The sequence below is a fragment of the Haliaeetus leucocephalus genome, unplaced genomic scaffold, assembly GCF_000737465.1.
Source record: "Haliaeetus leucocephalus isolate CR32 unplaced genomic scaffold, Haliaeetus_leucocephalus-4.0 Scaffold506, whole genome shotgun sequence".
Lineage (NCBI taxonomy): Eukaryota > Metazoa > Chordata > Aves > Accipitriformes > Accipitridae > Haliaeetus > Haliaeetus leucocephalus.
The window spans coordinates 7509876-7529614 of NW_010972942.1; the positions used below are offsets into that span (position 1 = coordinate 7509876).

General features: G+C 37.1%; 1 protein-coding gene across 1 annotated transcript in view; it reads right to left on the minus strand.

Annotated features, from left to right (window-relative positions):
• The window catches only part of LOC104837063 (chromosome unknown open reading frame, human C8orf34), a 175363-nt gene that overhangs the window by 98508 nt on the left and 57116 nt on the right, over positions 1-19739 (minus strand). Inside the window, exons 6-7 of the mRNA XM_010575929.1 lie at positions 14329-14498; positions 9869-10035 (exon numbers count right to left, since the gene is read on the minus strand). Coding sequence (XP_010574231.1) covers positions 9869-10035; positions 14329-14498 — 337 coding nt within the window. The remainder of the gene's footprint in view (positions 1-9868; positions 10036-14328; positions 14499-19739) is intronic.

Genomic DNA, 19739 nt, shown 5'->3' on the forward strand with positions numbered 1-19739 from the left:
TTCCACAAAACAACTATGCTCAACTCATGAAAAGATACTTCTTTAAACTTCATAGCTTAAAATATTATCTATAATATGCCACCTGACTCAACTACAGCTCTTTACTATTTGCCCAACACCTGATGTGCTTGGCACCTCTGGAGGTGGGCAGAGAAATAAGATTGGGGAACAGAGTGGGCTGTGAGAATCACCTTCTTGTCTTTCTTATAAATGGTGTTGGGGTGGGAGGAAGCTGCTTCTTCCTATAGCTTCTCTAAAGGGACCTCTGTGCCCCAACAGCCATTAAACATCAGAACTACAAGTCTAGAAGAGTATCAGTCTGATCCCATGTTATTGGGACCAATATCACATCATAATGAGTGATCTATACCATGTTGTTGTGTCCCCTTACCTTCCTTTAGAAGAAATCCCAGGCATACAGGCCATAAAAAGGCTATGGTAATACAGACATTTAGGTCTCTGATCTGGACAGTCGGGGACTAGGATTACACAGTGTCTCAACTCTGTTCTTTAGGTATAGGCTTAAAATAAGCTTTGGTTCCTTGTGTAAATTGTAAGCAAATGACATTTTAGGCTCCTGCACATTGTGATATTCAGTACCCATCTATTTCTTGAAAATGAATCATTCTTTCAGAGCTTTTTATTAGCTCATGTAACTCATTTCAACTCAAGAGAATCTAGTATCTCTAACTATAATTGGTTTTCTCTCTTCATCTTCCCTTTAGCAATATGAAGCACAATCAACTTGTTTCAACCCATTTTCTGCTTATCAAACCAGAAATAACTACACAACTGTTGCAGTAAGTGACTAATTGAATTCATAATTTATTCTAACCTTACAAACACTCTCTTAACCAAACTATAGAACTTACTAAGCTTACTAGAAGTTATTGTCAGTCTAAAAATTCTGTGTAAACATCAAACACCTGTGGTATTACTGGCAGTAAAATTCAAGAGCAGGATTCCATTATTTTAAGACTTTAAACACCAAATCCCTGTTCTATGAAAAACCAGTTAAAGCTTTGCTTAAACTCAGATCAACTAAAAGGTTCTCCTTGATGTTGCTGTCTTTTAGCAAAGGACCACAAGATGAACTGAAATCAATGAACTCCATGAATGCATTAAACAGACTTGTGCATCTCTCTTGCTTCAGTGATGTTATATTGGCAGAAAGAAAAAAATCCTGAATATGGCATTTGTTAAACTTTTACACAGGTGTTCAGTGACAAGTATAATGCATGAAAACATTGCTTTAAAATTAGTAGTAGATTTCAAGTTTATGGCTTCTCTCTAGATAATAGTCCTGCAGATCAAGAAAACCGGTAAATAATACTGTTGACAGTATCTGCGATAATGTTGTAGTTAAAATTTCAGTAAAATGCCATAAAAAATTAAAAAAAATACTTTTTGAGGTTATATCTCACCTTAGCTGTTTTGTAAAAATAATTACTCCAGCTGATTTACTAAACCCGCCATTTGTATACTCATTTGCATAAAAGTGATCAGCATTTACTGTAATTGTTTGAAGCACAGAATAACAATTCATATATTGCACTAAAAGCAAAAAAGATAATGATTAATGATGTAATGAGACTGATTAGAGCAAGAGCAAGCTAATCCCTGTAGCGTGAATATAAAAATAGAAGTTATCTATAATTGCCCGTTTTTAAAAGTGAAATTCCTTTTCACAACCTTGGTGGTTTCTTTGCTGCTCTTTCTCCCCTACCCTTTCCACTAGACTTCAATATTTATCACACATTCTCAAGATTAGATACTGCACATGGATCCCTCCAGGTAAACTCCACATAACTAACTACAGTAAAGAAATAGCAGAATATATATGTGAGAGAAAGAAGCTACTGCAAATACGACCTCCTGAAGGAAAGAATGTGTCTTTATTTAAGTCCACAGAAGACCAATAGTTGTCTGAATAGTAACCATAATGCTTTCTGTTGAGGTCTACAGGTTTTACGGTCTTTACCACTTTCGGTACATTTATGCAATAGCCTAAGAATCCCAGCCAGATACCATCACTTACAAGCTGTACCCTCTGTGCTATGCTAAGGCCTTTGTGCACAACAAAGGCTAATTAAGAAGCAAAGAACACAAAAGACAGGGGGCAAGTGTGAAAGACATTCTGAAGTCCACAGTTGTGGTCTAAAACACCCATGGGAGAACAGAATCAGCTATAAGTGAAAGGCAACATAAAATGGGAGAACTGTTGCAAGAGATCTAACTATACACTGATAGACCTATCTCAGGAGAATAAAAGCCTTTATCTAAAAGAAATGAGAACTATGTACCTGGAGATGCCAGAGAGAGTAGAAGAAACCTTCCATCATGTCAATACAACCTCTCAGTCTTCAAAAAGACGGTAGTTACTTGGAAAAAAATATCTTTAAGGGATGTCCTGGGTCTGGCTAGGATGGAGTTAATTTTCTTCACCGCAGCCCACACAGCGCTGTGTTTTAGATTTGTGAATAAAACAGTCTTGATAACACACCAATCTTTTAGCTATTGCCGAATGGCTCTTGCACAGAGTCAAGGCTTTCTCTGCTTCTTGCTCTGCCCACAGTGAATGAGCAAGAGGCTGGGAGGGAAGACAGCTGGGACAGCTGACCTCAATTGACCAAAGGGATGTTCCAGGCCATATAATGTCATGGTCAGCAATAAAAACTGGGGGGTGGTTTTTGCCAAAGTAGCTGTTGCTTGGGGACTGGCTAGGCATCAGTCTGCTTGTGGGAGGTGATGAGTGATTGCTTTGGCATCCCTTGTTTTAGGTTTTTAGGTCTGTGTTTCTTTCTTCTTCCTTCCAGTTACTAAACTATCTTTACCTCAACCCATGAGTTTTCTTGCTTTTGCTCTTCCTATTCTCTCCCCCTTTCCACTGTGGGGCAGTGAGGGCCTGTGTGGTCCTTAGCTGCTTGCTGGGGTCAACCCACAGAGAGGGAAAAAGCATCTTTTGGAACTTTTGCCTTCAACTGTTCATTGTCTATCCAAATTCTAAATCTTTCAGGAGTTTCAAAGTACCTGGCAATCAAGATTATCAGAAATTGCCTACCATACAGATAGAAGAAGATTGAAGATATGGAAGATAAACAGAAGACTGAAGATCAGACCTTTTAGAAATTGTGGTAACAGTAAATTGCATTTCCTAGAATCAAATACTTGTATTCAACTTGGGATGAACTATATCTTCCACATCAGACTCTGAAGAAAAAGCCACTGAATGTCAAATACCTATCACTTAGAAAGTCAATTACATCTCACAAAAGTAAAGCTTATGATATTTCATTCATATGTCACAGAGCAGTAACATCATGACTGTTCATATGCTAAGCCTGGTCTATATAATACAATCCTTCTTTTGCTCCAGTAATAACCATCAAGGAGCACAAAAGTATGTAAATGCTTTACACACTTTGGGAGGTAATGCAAGTAAAAAAAAAAGCAAAGCAATAAACCAGTGCTTTTTTTCTTTCTCTTTTAGATACAAAGCATGCCTCCTTTTTCCAGCTGTTGAAATTTGAAGGAAACAGAAAACTTCATATTAAAAGCTATGAACACCACTCTGTAAGACATTAGAAATAGAAGCATGTATATATATGGCAATTTCAAAAAAAGCTGCATCTAAGTATTTATCTACACAGTAACTTTTTTTCAGAAGTTTCACCAGGAGGGCAGTTACTGATGCAGATAGTCAAGTCATGCATACAAAGACATTTCATTTGACTTTTGAAGGCATACTACAAGATGAACAACTTTGCATTTTTTTTTTAAGAGAAAAATAATGCTGGATCATACCTTGCTAAATATTTTCTTGGACTCTGAGAACATCAATGTTTATTATTGCATTGAGTGTAAAGAATCAGAATTCAGTGGTAAGAACATGAGACAAACAACACTGCCATTATCACTTTCCCGTAACTTGGGCTAAAGCAGTGATCACCATCTCTGACTAGACAGAAAACTTATCTTCTTCCAGTGGCATAAAAATACTGTACTACACTGACTTTCCTGCTTGCTGGTGATTCAAACCTGAGGACCGTTGTACAATGAGGAGTTCGTGATCCACACAACAATTGAACTGAGCAGCAGCAGGTCTGTTGTACTTTGCTGTGCTGCACATCATTTGATTGAAGGATAAAGTTAGCCTGGTCATTGTAAGGGAGAAGACTGTAGGCAGCTCCCACTTGGCATTTGGCAATTACACCACCTGCATGCTCTTATCTTAAAAGTGAACCACCATGTTGTCATGTGAATATCTTTTTGCTTGATAGTAGAAATGCTAAATGAAATTCTTTACTTATAAGAAAAACTAAACTAAGTCATTTACTTCTAAGAGCTCTAAGGTCTGTAATGATGGTGAACTTTAGCATGGCAGGATCTGTGCAGCATATCATGCTATGACTGGATGTCTGTCCAATGTTGCGCAACTTAAGAGTTCCCAGCATCTGAAGGGATGTAAGATTATCTACACCATCTCCTTTTACCACCTCAAAAAGGTATTTAAATCCACACCTCATGGAGTCCGAGTGCCCTTCTAATGGAGATCTGTAACACACACTTGCATCAGTGCATTACATCTGCCACTGAAAATTTTGCAATGTATAGTACAGCCAGTCTCTGCATACAGAAGAGGCCTATTGTCTCCAGTGGTGTCAGCTTCTGTGCATGGACTACACAGGAGATACTCACTGGTAATTTTGCCAATTTCCCAATAGCTTCCAAAAAAGAACAATCAGCAAAACGGAACATGATGAGCATTTTGCACAGCTTTCTCCCACACAATCACTCTACTTAAACCCCACAAAACAGGCTGAGGGCCAGAAAACCGTTCCGAAGATGTAGTGCAAGTCACATACCATCTTTCCCAGGACCCTGTGGCCTCTCTTCTAAGCAAATGATGTGTTCTGGTCACATAATGCAGGAGAAGTTTTTGTCTAGCTGGGAGAGACAACAAAGAAAACCAACCTGCTGCTAATATTAGAATAATTTATCAGGTCTAGAGTCTGTTTCTTGCATGTTGACAAAGACCTCTAGGAAACAAGGAGATCAGGAATGTCTGCTGAATGAGAGGAAATGTACTGAAAGCACTGCAGATTGGACACCCTTTCATTAAAGCACTCAGAGACTTACTAGAAAAGCAGTATGGACTATATAAGGGGTAGACTACCAGAGTTATTGCCTCATCCTACATGCAAAGGCAATCTCCACTAAATTCTGTTTATCTGCTCTTGTTATAAAATGTAAATACAGCATCGATCAACCTTTCAGGGGTGTTACAATGATCAAGTAATTAACATTTGGAAAGCTCTTGAGGAAAAAAGAAATTTTAAAGATTAGAAGAAGAGTTATTAAAGCAAACAGAACATACCGGATATCACCCAAAGCAATAATTTTAAAAAGTGTATTATTACTTAAAGTGCATTTCTATCTTTAAAGATTCTGGTTTGTTACTGCATAGCAAGAATTACACATGAACTTGAGGCAGACAATCACTGAACTTTCACTTAATATTTCTACACTGAGAAAAAAAACACTATTACTATGAAACCAGCTCCGAAGAAAAGAAGAGGTGGTTTTACAAGTCCTGATGCTGCAAACACTTAAATTTAGCTCAGATATACGATTATTTGCACTGAAATCATGGAGGCTTTTCAGAATCATACAGACTGGTGTATGCATCAATTGAAGGAAACAGACTTCAGTTAATCACCACCTTTCACTTCAACCACACCCATGTGGGCTTCCTGGATACACTTATCTTTGGAGTGGTGCTTCGTAGTTAACTATTGCATAGCATGTATTAACATATGGTAACATTTTTAATATCATGAGCATGAATAAAGATTGGACAACAAGAAAAGAGGTGATTGAGCATTATGACTAAGTATCATAGAATCATAGAATCATTCAGGCTGGAAAAGACCTTTAAGATCATTGAGTCCAACCATTACCCAAACCCTCCCATGCCCACCACTAAACCATGTCCCTGAGCACCACATCTACACGTCTTTTAAATACTTCTGGGGATGGTGACTCAACCACTTCCTTGGGCAGCCTGTTCCAGTGCTTGACAACCCTTTCGGTGAAGAAATTTATCCTCATAACCAATCTAAACCTCCCCTGCTGCAACTTGAGGCCATTTCCTCTTGTCCTATCACTTGTTACTTGAGAAAAGACTGACACCCTCCTCGCTACAACCTCCTTTCAGGTAGTTGTAGAGAGTGGTAAGGTCTCCCCTCAGCCTCCTTTTCTCCAGGCTAAACAACCCCAGTTCCCTCAGCCACTCCTCATAGGACTTGTTCTCAATATTGTGTAAAACAAGAATTTCTTTTTCATCTTCCTTATTTGTAAAAAGCTCAAGAATGTATATGTAAGTCCTAAGTGTGCTATAAAAAACTTTATGCTTTTACTATATGTATGTTTATGCATAGCAATACATTTAAACAATTATATTCTTATACTTAATCAAACAATTGATTTTTTAAAACCAAATGAGTCATGATGTGGTGACTGTTCAATCAATATTCCTGGCAATTTCAGGGAAAATACATATCAGTCCTCTCCAGTGGACATCAGTGAGATACTGAGGGAATAATGTGATTTCAAAGTCTCAGTGGATTTCAGCCAAATGCGAAAGCTTAAGCCCAAATGTCATGGAATTTCAAAAGGCCTGCAGAGTTTCACAAAGAACTACTTCAGCTCCCGATCAGATTTACAAAACACGATACTTGGCATTACGATGTATACAAAACAAGCCCCTTGATATCATTTTCAGTCACAAACCTCAATTACATTACCTTTTACATTTATAAATACGTGTAATTTTAAAAAGCTGAGAACTGTAACTGTAAATTCAGGAAGATCCTTTCCACTATGATGTTATCTGCCAGTAATCTATTTCAGCCTCCTGCATAACTGAACACAGTTAGAAAGTTACCGGTGTGTTAACAGCCTTCCTATGCATCTTATGTTACACATAAAGAGTGGTAACTGAAATCAGAATGTAGCCCCATAATATTCTTTTTCATCTTTGCACATATATTTCTTTTGAAATGGAATCTTCAGAAGTATAACAGCTTAATTGCTTCTTCTATCCAGAATGTTTCATTCTAACTAAACCTTCATTGACAATTCTGAGATGAGTACTAGGAGGGGTTTTTTAAAAAGAAAATATACCAACAGTCAGTTTCATGCTTTTAATACCTAAATAAATCAAGCAAACTCTGAAAAAGATTCTCTTGAACACACATAGAGATGGAAGTTTTTGTTCTGCAAAAACCTGCATTATAAGTAGGGTACGCATTAAAATCATCTGCTATAAATAGTATAATTTGTTTTCGCAGAATCCAGACTTAGGAGCGTGAGATTTTGTAATTTTTGAAGAAAGGCCTGAATAAGCAACAAATACTGAACTCTAAAGGGAACAAGTCAAGTAGCTATATACAACAATGCCCTGCAATTCAGTGATGGCAGAAAGCCATGATTTCAAATTAGTTATACTGCATATAAGCAGTATAAAAAGCATCAAAGCAGTTAATGGATTAATGCAGTACATAATAAAAAAATTCAATCCCAGTATCATAGAGTTACTGATCTGGAAAATATAGCAATGACAAATACCTATGTTTCCTGATAGAAAGTTAAGTTCTTTATGCTACCTTCAAAAGAAAATAAAACACCCTTCCTGTGTAACACTTTGTCATACCCTCAAGTTTTGAGCAGTTCTGCAGGATGTAACCTAACCGTTACATCAAATATAAAATACATACTGTCAGCAAATTGCAAAATGAGAATTAAAATAAAAGCCAGTCTTTCAGAAGCACAACACTTTCAACAGCAAGATGTGCATATTGAACTTTCTATCAGTGGTAGTTACTACAATATGGTTATATTATAATCACTATAACCGTGGCTACTCATCAAATCTGCCACAATTTTGCTTCAGAATCTCAGAATCACTTATATAATGCCCCATCCAAACCAGAGGTCCCATTTGTGACCATTCCTAGTTCCAAGTTGATTTTGTATAAACTTCGCCAGTTTCGATGAAATGCATGATAGAAAAACGTTCCAGGTTTTGCATGGCACAAAACCAGAAGGGATTCTTACAATTGAGCCCTTATTAAAAAAAACCCAAAACTCTTGTTTGTACACAGGTAATATTCTGCCCAAACGTCAAGACACTAGAAAATAAAATTTCCCTTATACTGCCTTTCTGGTTCCAGATACCTTCAGGGATTCAAGTGTCTGGAAGGGAAGACCGACACATCTGTCAGATACCTTTTTCTTACCATCCCCACAAAAGTTAACAAAAGATTCTATTCTGTATGTGATACATAATGAGGCCAATTACATCACACACACACTTACCTACTGTACCTTCCAGATGCCACAGAATCCTAGAGGAGTCCTGTGGTTTATGCCAGCACAAGACACCTATTCAGCTTTCTTTTTATGTCACATTGATAAAGTTGGAAAGATCTGTAAATTGCAGGAGGAAATAAGGAGGCAACATAGCTACAGACTAATTATGGCCTTCACTGGAATCCATGGATTAGTTCTGGAAATACCAACTGATTCCATGAAGACTGCAAGCCCACAGTCACAAACAATTGTGACTGCCTTCAAGCACAAAGAACTAATTGACCCATTGTGACACCTGAGTGATCCAGCCCATTATCTCTTCTTTCTTGTAAAAACAAATGCATGCATCAAACTTAAAACTACTGAAAAAAAGAAAGTATGTATTAATTCACAATTATTTAAGCATAACAAAAACACTTTTTTACCATGAGCATGATCAAGTACTGGAACAGGTTGCCAACAGACATTGTAGTCTCCATCTTTGGAAAGAGAACTTTGGAGAGAACCCAACTGAACAATGTTCAGAGCAATCTGCTCTAGCTGATTTGTTTTGAGCAAGGGGTTGGACTAGATATTTCCAGCAGTCCCCTCCAACCTCAACTATTCTGTGATTCTATGAAGACTGTAGTAAGGAAGCAACAGAAACAAAACAGAAACAGAGTAAAGCACCATGTGTTTTTCTGATTTTTAGATTACAGTCCAACATAAAACAAGTAATTTGTGATAGAATTTCTAAATGTAAGAATGCTGAGCTATCCTGAGATTGCATATTTCCCATGCTTTGATCCCACAAAGTTCTATATAGCAAAAACTTTGGGGGGGGTGGGGGGGAATTGAAATCCATGACTACCTTTTAAGCATCTTACATTGAAGCTTTTAAAAATGGCAGAGACTATTAATTAGTTTCTTCAACAATTTGCCTCCTTTCACAAATAGTAATTCTAGGAAAGGGAGGAAGCACTGAGCATAGAGCCTTCTAGAGTGCAACTTAACATACAATACAGTCTACTGGAAAATTACAATCAAATCCTCTGGAGAGGTTACAAATTCACATTGCGTAAGCTATTTGCAGCTAGGAAGTCTCAATTAAAACCCACCGAAGCTAGAACTGTGATACAGCTAAGAAAAAGAAGAACCAGACAAAAGCCAGTGAAGCTGATTTTGCTCCTTGTACATAAATATATTCTCTAAGTAGAACCTGCAAGTGATTGACATAGGAAATCAAATCAATTACTTTTAGCACCTGAAGAGTTTGATATTTCATGGGATTTTGATGCAGCTGGCAGTTTATTCACACACATATACGGTCTTCATTACATTCACTCCTGAAAGTTTCAAGTTCAACCCTATGAACCTTCACACAGCTGCTGGATACTTTAGTTTCAAACATAGGGAGCAGTTTCAAACTAATCTATGTTTGATTGAATATTACCATTTTTAGATTAATCTATACTTTAAAAAGTATCAGAAAATACACATAATTTTTTGCAGTTACCCAGCAGTTCCATTGCATCATCTTCATTGTCAATATCTTCTTCGGTTACAGATGGAGCTGTGCTTTGAGCAGAATCAAAGGAGTCCTGAGAAAGCATGGCAGCCAGCAGTTTCTTATGTTGTTGCTGTTGTTGTTTTAGTCCTTTGGTCTTTGGCTCCATTTTTAAGCTGTGAGGGAGGAAAGCACAACTTTCTCTTACTGCTGCTCTCTACAAAATATGTCACACATTTGTCAAATTACTGTAGCCCATGATGTCCTCCAGATCTGAAGGTTAATGCTGGTTATCACTCATTCCCTGGTCATTGGATGCTATAAGTCAGTTTGTGTTTTCAGTTCCTATCTAAAGTTTTGATTGAATGATGATCGGAAATTTCCCATTGACTTTATGGGCATTAATCAAGTCTAAATAAGCTACATATACAGAACAACAGGATGTCAATTACTGATCAGTATTGCTAAGGCATTGATCACACGGCAACAAAGCTGACAACAAAGAATTGCTCCCTTGAGTGATTATGTTACCATGACCCCACAGGATTAAGAACTATATAGTTATAACAGTTCTCATGGTTTGTTGACTTTTGTCCCTAAGCTAAGTAACAGATAACTGGAACTGCACAAAAGTTAGAAGAAGGGTCTAAGGCAGGACTTGCTACAGTTAGCAATTTCTGATTCCTTACAATATCAAGATAAAGACAATGGGACAGAAGTTTGGGCCCCCACATGAGGGCATCAGCAACACCTCAGACTGTCTTACAGTCTGCTGCAGGAAGGCAGATCTGTTGTAAATATACGAAATTTAGTACAATCAATGATAGTTCATTTCCCACTTCAAAGATAAATGCTAGTAAGACAAAGTGGACCTTGGAGATGAAGAACAGGCTTTGAGTTCAGGACATCAGGTTATGGATGGGGCCTCTGCAAGCTCTAGTTCATTTTGGGCTCTAAGAAACAAGAGCATCGTATTAAAAATAACTCAAATTCCCCACTGTGTACATACATTATCCCTTGAGGAAGTTTCCCAAAAGCCTTGCTTCTCAGAATTTCTCCAGGAAATTTTTCATGTAGAAAACTAATAACAATAACTTGGAAATGAGTTTAATCCTATTTTCATGGTGTTCAAATTTCTGAAAGATGAGCTCAGTACCAGCAGGATTGCCATCAGCACTTTTATATGGTCCCTTATCACATATTAATCTTGCTGTGCTCCCTTACAGCAGGAACAGAGCAGTAGAAAACCAGTGACAAATACAATCTTTCCTCTGTAGCAATTGAGAACATTAAGGGCAAAAAGATGACCCTTCATCAGTTTGACAAGACACCACTAATACAGCTACCTCAGACTGGCTATACTATCTTTTCCAGTCAAAGTAGTAGTGAAACCTGTCCTTTCAGTTGCTCAAAATTAATTGCCCTTCTTTTTTTAAGTAACTGGGCCTGGCTTTCAGATATACAACATGTGTGCTTCTGTTGCTCATCATCACAGAAATGTATGTTTATAAGAAGGAAGTAGCGGTTCTTTCCCACTGTCCACTACTGAATGGAGCAAAAAGTGACGTTCATGGTTGCAAAGACCGAAAAAGCAGACAACTCACAGATTCCCCAATATCACATACTGTGTGTACTCACTATGATCTGCTTTATGCTGAAAAGACCAATACTGAAAATGCGCATGTTATCAACAGACCTGTGGTCCATAGGAATATGCCATTCTCTGCAGCATATTCAGTGCCCATAGCATGCTATGAACGTGTAAGGACCCAGGGCTTCCCCTTCCACCAAACAGAAAAAAACTTGTACACTATGGTCTGTGAAAACAACACAGAGAGAGGGAGTCATATAACACTGATGGCAATTAGTCTACCAGTGATTTGTCAATGCCTAATCCTCTGGCTATTTATATAGTATTTCACTTATGTAGCATTTCCTTATGCCTAGTGATAGGTAAAAGAAAACATATTATCTGGAAATAATGGGACAATTACAGTTTTCACTTTCCTGTTCTTATGTTGTAACTGAAGAATGGGATTAGTTTTGAGAGTTTGCTGGCTTATCACATAAATCCTGATAATTAGTGATCAATAATATATCACTTTTTATTAAAATTGTCGCTAAATCAAATTTAATAAGATATAATTGAAAACATTTAATATGAATGTCAAATTGCTCCCTCTTTCAGTTGCCAGGTAAAAATGTAATTGAATTATTTTAGGCTACATTAACTATGAAGTAGATGAATGAAATACAGACGAAGTAGCCAAATTCTTTACAACTGATAACAACTTCACTCTTTTGAGAGTTTAATTTGTTCTCATAAAACCCATACTAGTCCCGCTACTTTGTATGTACTAGGTATATGCTACATTAAAACTAAATTGTTATTACCTACTACTTGTCTCATGCATTTGGTGTATAGTCAATTCCAAATTCTGCTAATAGTACTTTAATTCCCAGTAAAACAGAATGAGACCTTGAAGAAACTGCCTGTTATTAGTGAACTACTATTAAACATTCAGATTAACCTTGATCAGTATGGGTCTTTTAAACGTCCATATATAGGTGGCATCAATTTTAGCATCACCACTATCTTGAAGTTCTGCAATTTTATGATTATTTTGCAAGACTGCAAACATGCTTTTTATAAATGCTTTACAAAAGCTGATGAAATGCTAATGAAGCAAAGAATTATCCCAGACATAAAATCAGTCATCCAAATGTAAATCCATATGCTGTATGTAATTTAGTAGTTATTCATTTCCACTGAAAATCAGTATTCCCACTTAACGATACATATTTTTCAACAGGTCTTCAGCACTTACTGCACCTAAAACCTAGAGATATCAGTGTCCCATGAGTCCTCCCGGGCATCAGGTATCCCATATTCTCCTTATTTCATACACCAGGCAACGTGATTTTGTCATGATACTCAACAAGACTTCTCAAATACTATTCTCAAAGCCATTAATCACATTTAATAATAGCATTAGCTGTGAGGTTTCTTACAGTTTGTACCACCCTCTACAAAGAGAAAAACACGCTGCTTTGAATCATCTTTGTTACTCAGAACTAAACCTCTTTGCTCCCTTCAAGAGATTAGGCAGAGATGCTTATTTCTGCTCCTTCCTATTGAGAGAAGGGATACAATATCCTCAATTTGCTCTGCAACGTGGAACAGATCTTTATTCAGTGTCTTTATTGGACTGCTGAATAAGGAAAAAGAAACCCAGGCCCTCACAATCAAGCTGCAGTGCCAGTTGCTGACTCCATTACTTTCCCAGGAACTGCACTGGAGAGACCCAGTGTCTGAGTTCTGTTGGTTCCAGTCCAATGTCTGGCTGAGGGATCATTACTACATACTGCTACTTCTTTGAAATAGTAGTACTTGCAGCTTCCCCCACAATAATCTAATTAAAAGAAGAAAGAAGTACTCATGGATAACAAACATTCCCAACATATGAGGGAAGTTAATGAATGCAGCCTGTATAAGTACAGCAAGTGACAGGCTAGTTTCTTTGGGACAGGGAGGTGAATTCCAATGTAGAAAGCACATGGAGCATATAGTGAAAGAATCCCTTAGACCTTTTCGAAGGGAAAGCAGAGAGCTTCTGCCTTCTTAAGAGGAAGAAAAAGGTAGGTGTTGCAGTCAGAGTACTAGTTATAACTAAGGAGAAACGTTACAGGGCTAAGGGAGAGCCATAGGTGTTTAAGCCAATTGACAGAGGCAGTGCACAAGCTTTACACTTGGGGGAAAAAAAAAGCATGAATCCCTTTTAAGGGATTTAAGGAAGTGAATACTTCACTTTCTGTGATAAAAAGGTATGTTTAAATTACAGAAAATGGACTCCTTGTAAAAATGATAATCTCTTCCATGTAGCTGAAGCACATTAACAAACTCCCCCCCACCCTCAGTCAAGCTCAATAAATCATCAGAAATTATTTACTGCTGAGTACAATTTTCTCTTTGAGAAAGAATTGTTATTAACACTCAGATGCTAAGTATAAGAACTGAAAATTAATTTCAGAAGTCCTGTTAAAAATAACATAGATACTGTTTTCCTTGTCTATATTGCCTTTAAATGAGAAAATCAGATTTATCACTATAGTGTCAAGAAGATCAACAAACAGCTACTACCAACCGCTGAAAGACAGAAGGGTTTGAAGTATCTGAATGAAGCTATACATCAGAAAATTATTATATAATGGACCCCAATCATGTCAACATATATTTAGCTTTATACATGGGAATAAACCCATGGGATTGCAAATGAGTATAAAGTTAATCATACATAAAAGCATGAGATGAAACCAGCCACACATTAATGTCTTCCATTTATTCTGCATGCTGCCACACTATGGCATAGGAATTTAAAAGCCCTGCACTCTGCTCTCAGAAACAGGGTATTACAAAGACAGCTCTGCTTCACAAATTATAAAATTTCTAGGCTGAACAAAAATCCCACCTTCCTCCAGGACTGCTGCTATCCTCGCTGTCCCACTGCTCATTTTTATTTCTTGGTATTGGTGGCTGCAGCATCTCAGCAGCCAGCGGGTCTGCATCATTCTCTTCACGGCCAATCCATTCTCCAATCACACGAGGTCTAAGAAGGGGGGTGTTAAAACCTGTTGTGTCCTGAAGAGAAATAAAAAGCCACAGAAACACTACATTGCTTGTTCTCAACCACACATGTAAATAGGAAAAGAAAAGAAGAAATAGAAAATAGCACCATTCATTAAAAAAAGTACAAAAAGAGTACAGTACGTTACCATTTCAGAGGGCTACAAAATAATCAGAAACAATTGTGGATTAACGAAAAGACTCCCGTTAACAAAAATCCAAGAGAGATTTGCCCACCCCGATGCCTCAAATCTCTCGTATTTCTTACTTTTCAGTAGCAACTGTAGAAATCTGGGGTATCGTCTTTAAAAACTGTAATTTTTTTTAATAAATGCACAACTCTTAAAACTGGCACTGTGTCAGTTCTGCTAAGCAACAGATGAGGTCAGTTGTATAATGAACACCCCAACCAAAAGACTGTTGTAGATTAATAGCATCACTCTTATTTGCATTATGAATTAATGTAAAACTAATAAATACATCTGCATTTGGCATTTTAAAAATAACCCTGCTGGGATTTACATAACATATCTTTCAGTTCTGAAAATGGTATTCACATTTTAATAAAATGCATTTCTGAAACTAGTATTCATATTTTTAACCACTTACTGGAAGAAGATAGTTGGAGAGGATTACAAGACGCAAGCAAAATGCAGCTGGAATATTCAAAACAATAGCAATAATTTGCATTATTTTATTAGGAAATTAGATTAAGGAAACTAATTGTCCTTAAAATTTTTATGGAAAAGCTGTTCTGAAGTGGTGAGTAACTCTGTTCTCAATGTTACTAGAACGGTTGTAGATAAAGGGTCACGTACAACAGTACAGTCAAACTAAAACACACACATGTATGCAAAAAAATAGACATGAAATGATGGGATAGGAATATTTATTCTGCTTTAATTAAACTCTTTTCTAGGCTAGCAAAGACATTTCCTAATTAGGAGAGATATTTTCTATTCCTATCCTTTAATGAGAGAAAATTTTAGGAAAACAAATCCTTGGCTGTTACCTAGCTCAGTGTCTCAAATAAATATTCCCGCCATAAAACAATGCTTTCCAAAGAGAGCATCTGGAAAAAGTACAGCACAGTGACTCCTAAAAACAAACCATTTTTAAAGCCTCTTCCTAATTGACACAGGTATGGTAAAACCATAGTTTGAAGTCAAGGCCTCTACTAAAATGAAACAAAGAAAAAAAAAAAAGGCTGCAAACTGCTTTCATATTAATGTATTTACCCTGCTCTGGCTAGATGCTGTAATTTTCATCAGCAGAACTCCAAGAGCTTTCATTTTGACAGAGCCAAATGTGACCCGGGCCCTGGATTAGACTCATTCACCCTTGTTCTTTTGTTCTGCTTTCTGCAATGTGTCTGTGAGTGCATTACCGCACTCCACTCTCCATATGTCTCTCCAGAGTTCTCCATCACTTGACTAAATCACTTTTTACACAATGTCTGTTTTCTGCAAGGCTGATGTGACACAGTAGGACCACTGAAAATGGAATGCAGCCAATACAGAAGAGAAATCTGAGGAAAACACCACAGCTTCAGAGGTTTTAGAATACCTAACCACTGGTGTCTTGTACTTACAAATATAGATATTGTGCATCTGTCTGGCGCTGTGTCAGTCAGATAATGTAGACCAGATGACAGTGGCCTCTGGTCACTTGACAGGCATAACCTGTCACAGGTGTGGCTACCATCATATGCTTATGAGCTAGGAAAAAAGATTATTCCACTGCCCACAATGCCTTCATTATACAAGGTACTTACATTAGTTTTTTTAAGTAAGAACCATTTGGCCCCTTCTAAGGTTTATTCCTGCTACTCTAGCCATTTTCTCCCTTCCCTTTCACTCTAGGATCACTTCTAATAATTAATAAAAATGGTTCCTGGAGCTAGTTAAACTTTCAATGACTTACAGTGTTAATCTTGCTAAAAGCCTTCAGTCCCTTAAGTGAAAATGAAAAGCACCTAAAATTTTGCCCTTTTTTCAGTACCATAAGATTTTCCTGACACTGTACACTGCACTATCAGCATATGAATAAGCAAACCATGAATGCAGTGTCTATCCTTGTTATGCTGATTTCTTTTCTAGACATTTGAGGGATTAAAGTAGCACTTTCATACTCTACTTAATAGAAATGTAATTTACATTACATAGTCATGCTTTGCCTCACTTTATCACCTTGCTTTCCTTTTCGAATCTTATTAGACTAGTACACCACAGTTTCAGTGACCTAATTTATTTTCCTCCTTTCAACTATACAAGCAGCCACAGTGAAAACCATAAATGGAGAATCAGAGACTGTCTATTCAGAATACCAGGGTGTTTATTTGGCACCTTATTTCAAAAGCTTCAATAAATTCAGATGAAGAATTCTGTTCTCAAACAAGTTTTTATAGTTTGGGGGTTTTTTTTTATATAAACCTTAAAATCTTAACTGATTTCCAATTTATATTCCCCCATAAATAACAGAAGAGATTAACAGTGACATTAGTGCACACAGAAATATTTTCAGGACAGGTACATATTTAAATCTCCACTAAATGAATCTAGAGGATTATTTTATGGTGCAGTCCAGGTGTCATCCACTTATCATCCACATCAGTGGCTACCAACTTGACACACTCTAGCTTCATTTATGTGAAGACCAGGAGAAGAACAGAAAGACTGGAGAACAGCTGCATCTTCTCTTCACATTGGGCTGAGATGTGGTTGCAGTATGCAACCCCTACCAGGGAGCACAACAACATTTGTGTATCCATTTATTTAAGCATAGTTTAAAAAGCTCAGTATTCCTAATTTCTGATATGGATTTTGAGGGAATTTCCATAGTGAGAAATACTTTTGGGTGAGACAAAATTTGTTTATTTTTGTGACTCAGAGTAGTTGTCTCCTCTATTTTATTAATTATAACCTGTGTTCATTGTAGTAATACTACATATAAGAAGAAAGTATACCCTACACACAGCATAGAAAAAATGTTTTAGTATTAACATTGAGGGTCAAAATCTGTTATGAATTATTAGATCATCTTCACTTGAGTTTAATTCTGGATCTCTAACACTTAGGTGTCTCCCATTATTAATGTTTAAAGTGACTGAAAGACTTTGTTGGGAATTCCAGACAAATCTCACAATGTTACAACAGGTCTCACGTTATCTGTGAGAGCTCCACTACATGAATCTTAAGTAAAGCACCAATCCATTGAATATTGGGTTTATGTGAAAATCTCATCTATTTAAAAAGAAAATATTTCTAGTCTCTGTATTTGCAGTAAAAAAAAAAAGCTTGGAAAACCTTCACTAAGTGTTCTTTAAAGAATCAAAAGCCAGAAGATGAATAAACCTTCCCCTACCTCCTTTTAAATTCCTTTAAAATGGCAATATTTTAGTCAGTCTCCAACTGTGGCAAGAGTCTGGTTAAGAAACATTGCTGAAATGGGTACAACCATATAAAGCCATTTTAAATCTATTTCTGCACTGTAGCATCCTAGCTACATTTTGCCTCAATGTATCTTACGATGCAGACATTCTACAGTGCAACATATATTACAGTTTATTTCGTGACATATAGACAAATGTCTTCCAGCAGCAGCAAATTCTAGAGGAGGCACATCAGCAGTAGCCCCATGGTCAGAGCATTCACCTAGGACACCAGAGTTTCAGTAGTATGGCTGTTCTATACTTCTGTGTGTATTTGAACTTCCACTTCCCAGGGAAGTGTCCAAATAGACTTAGGAAAAAAACTGAAATTCACAATGAATTCAGTGTTTTTCTTTAGAATTTTTAAATCAGCCTAGAATTCCATGAATTTTGCAGAAAGGCTAACATCCTAGCTCATACTCTTTGTTTACATGAAATTCTTCACATGATTGAGGAGCTTTAGGAAACTACACACTTTCATGCATGGTTTCTGTTCAGTAGTAAGGAGGGTGAGTCAATTCAGCAATTTGTATTATATTAATACTGCACTTTAGCCTTAAAATCTGTGAGCCACAAGGCATCCCTTCTCATTTTCTTTCTCTACACACCATACTTGCAGTGCCAGTTGCTGATTTTACATAGCTTCCACAGCCTAGAGATGCAGACTGAATCATCAAGAGAGACAGAACACGAAACTATGCAAGTCTGAAGTAAATCAGATGAAAAAGAAGGGAATCTATGCAATAAATGTTTTAATTGCTGCAGTAATCTTAGGATTTTTTTTTTTTGCAAAGATACCAGTGAACTTAGAAATTTTATTAGAGTGGCAAACCGAAAGCTTCCATTTTGACTGAAGAGCTTGTCTGCCTGTATTTTCTCTACCTCTGTCTTGGACTGAAGCCCCAAGTACTGGCACAAAGCTAATAATAGCAGATATTTGACAAGAATCCATTTAAATGAAACACCCATCCAAAATCAAAAAAGTGACTGTAATTCAGAGCAAATCGGTTTTCCAAATCTAAATGCTCGAGTAACTAAGCAACTAACTAATTAACTGGATTACCTGGAGGAGGAGTTACATCAACCAACAATACTGATCAAGTACTCTCCTGACAAAGGGAGCTAGAGGTTACTGCAGGCAGAAGGAAATAATTTTTTAAAAAATACTTACATAATGAGAAACAAAAATAAACATACACACACATTCTCTGTTTTCTCCAGGCTCATAGTCTAAACCACAGATAAACCAGCAGGATTATGGGCTCTGTCATAACCCCCAGGAATGTTTCTGATCATCAGGAAAATAAAGCAAGGAAGACCGTATAGAAGAATTTACTATTGTGTTTAGTTTTATGTCTCTCATGACAACTATCTAATGCCAATGTTCTAACAGAATCCAATGCCAAGTTTGGGCATGCTGTTCTAGACCCATGACATGCACCTGAAGTGTTAAATGGTTAATCCAAACCACAGATGAATGTCTTTTGAAAAATGATTCAGTGCTGCCACAGCTTAGATAAGGAAGCTGTAGTATCAGCATATATTTCTGGGAAAGGAATTACAATGAACTTGACTACCTTTATACCTGAAAAATAAACATCGCCTGGGAACATGCTCAGGTAAAATGGAACCAAATTCTGTCTAATGTTAAACCACTATCAGGTTGTCTTTGGTTGGTTTTGGCCCAACCCAAATAATACACTTAGAAACAAGTCACAGGAACATTTCAAGAATTAGCTCATGTAAGGGATCATTCCTAGGAGGCACGATTCCACAGAATGGTCCTGGCTATGCTTAATTTCTTAACAAAGAACTAGCCTTTATGT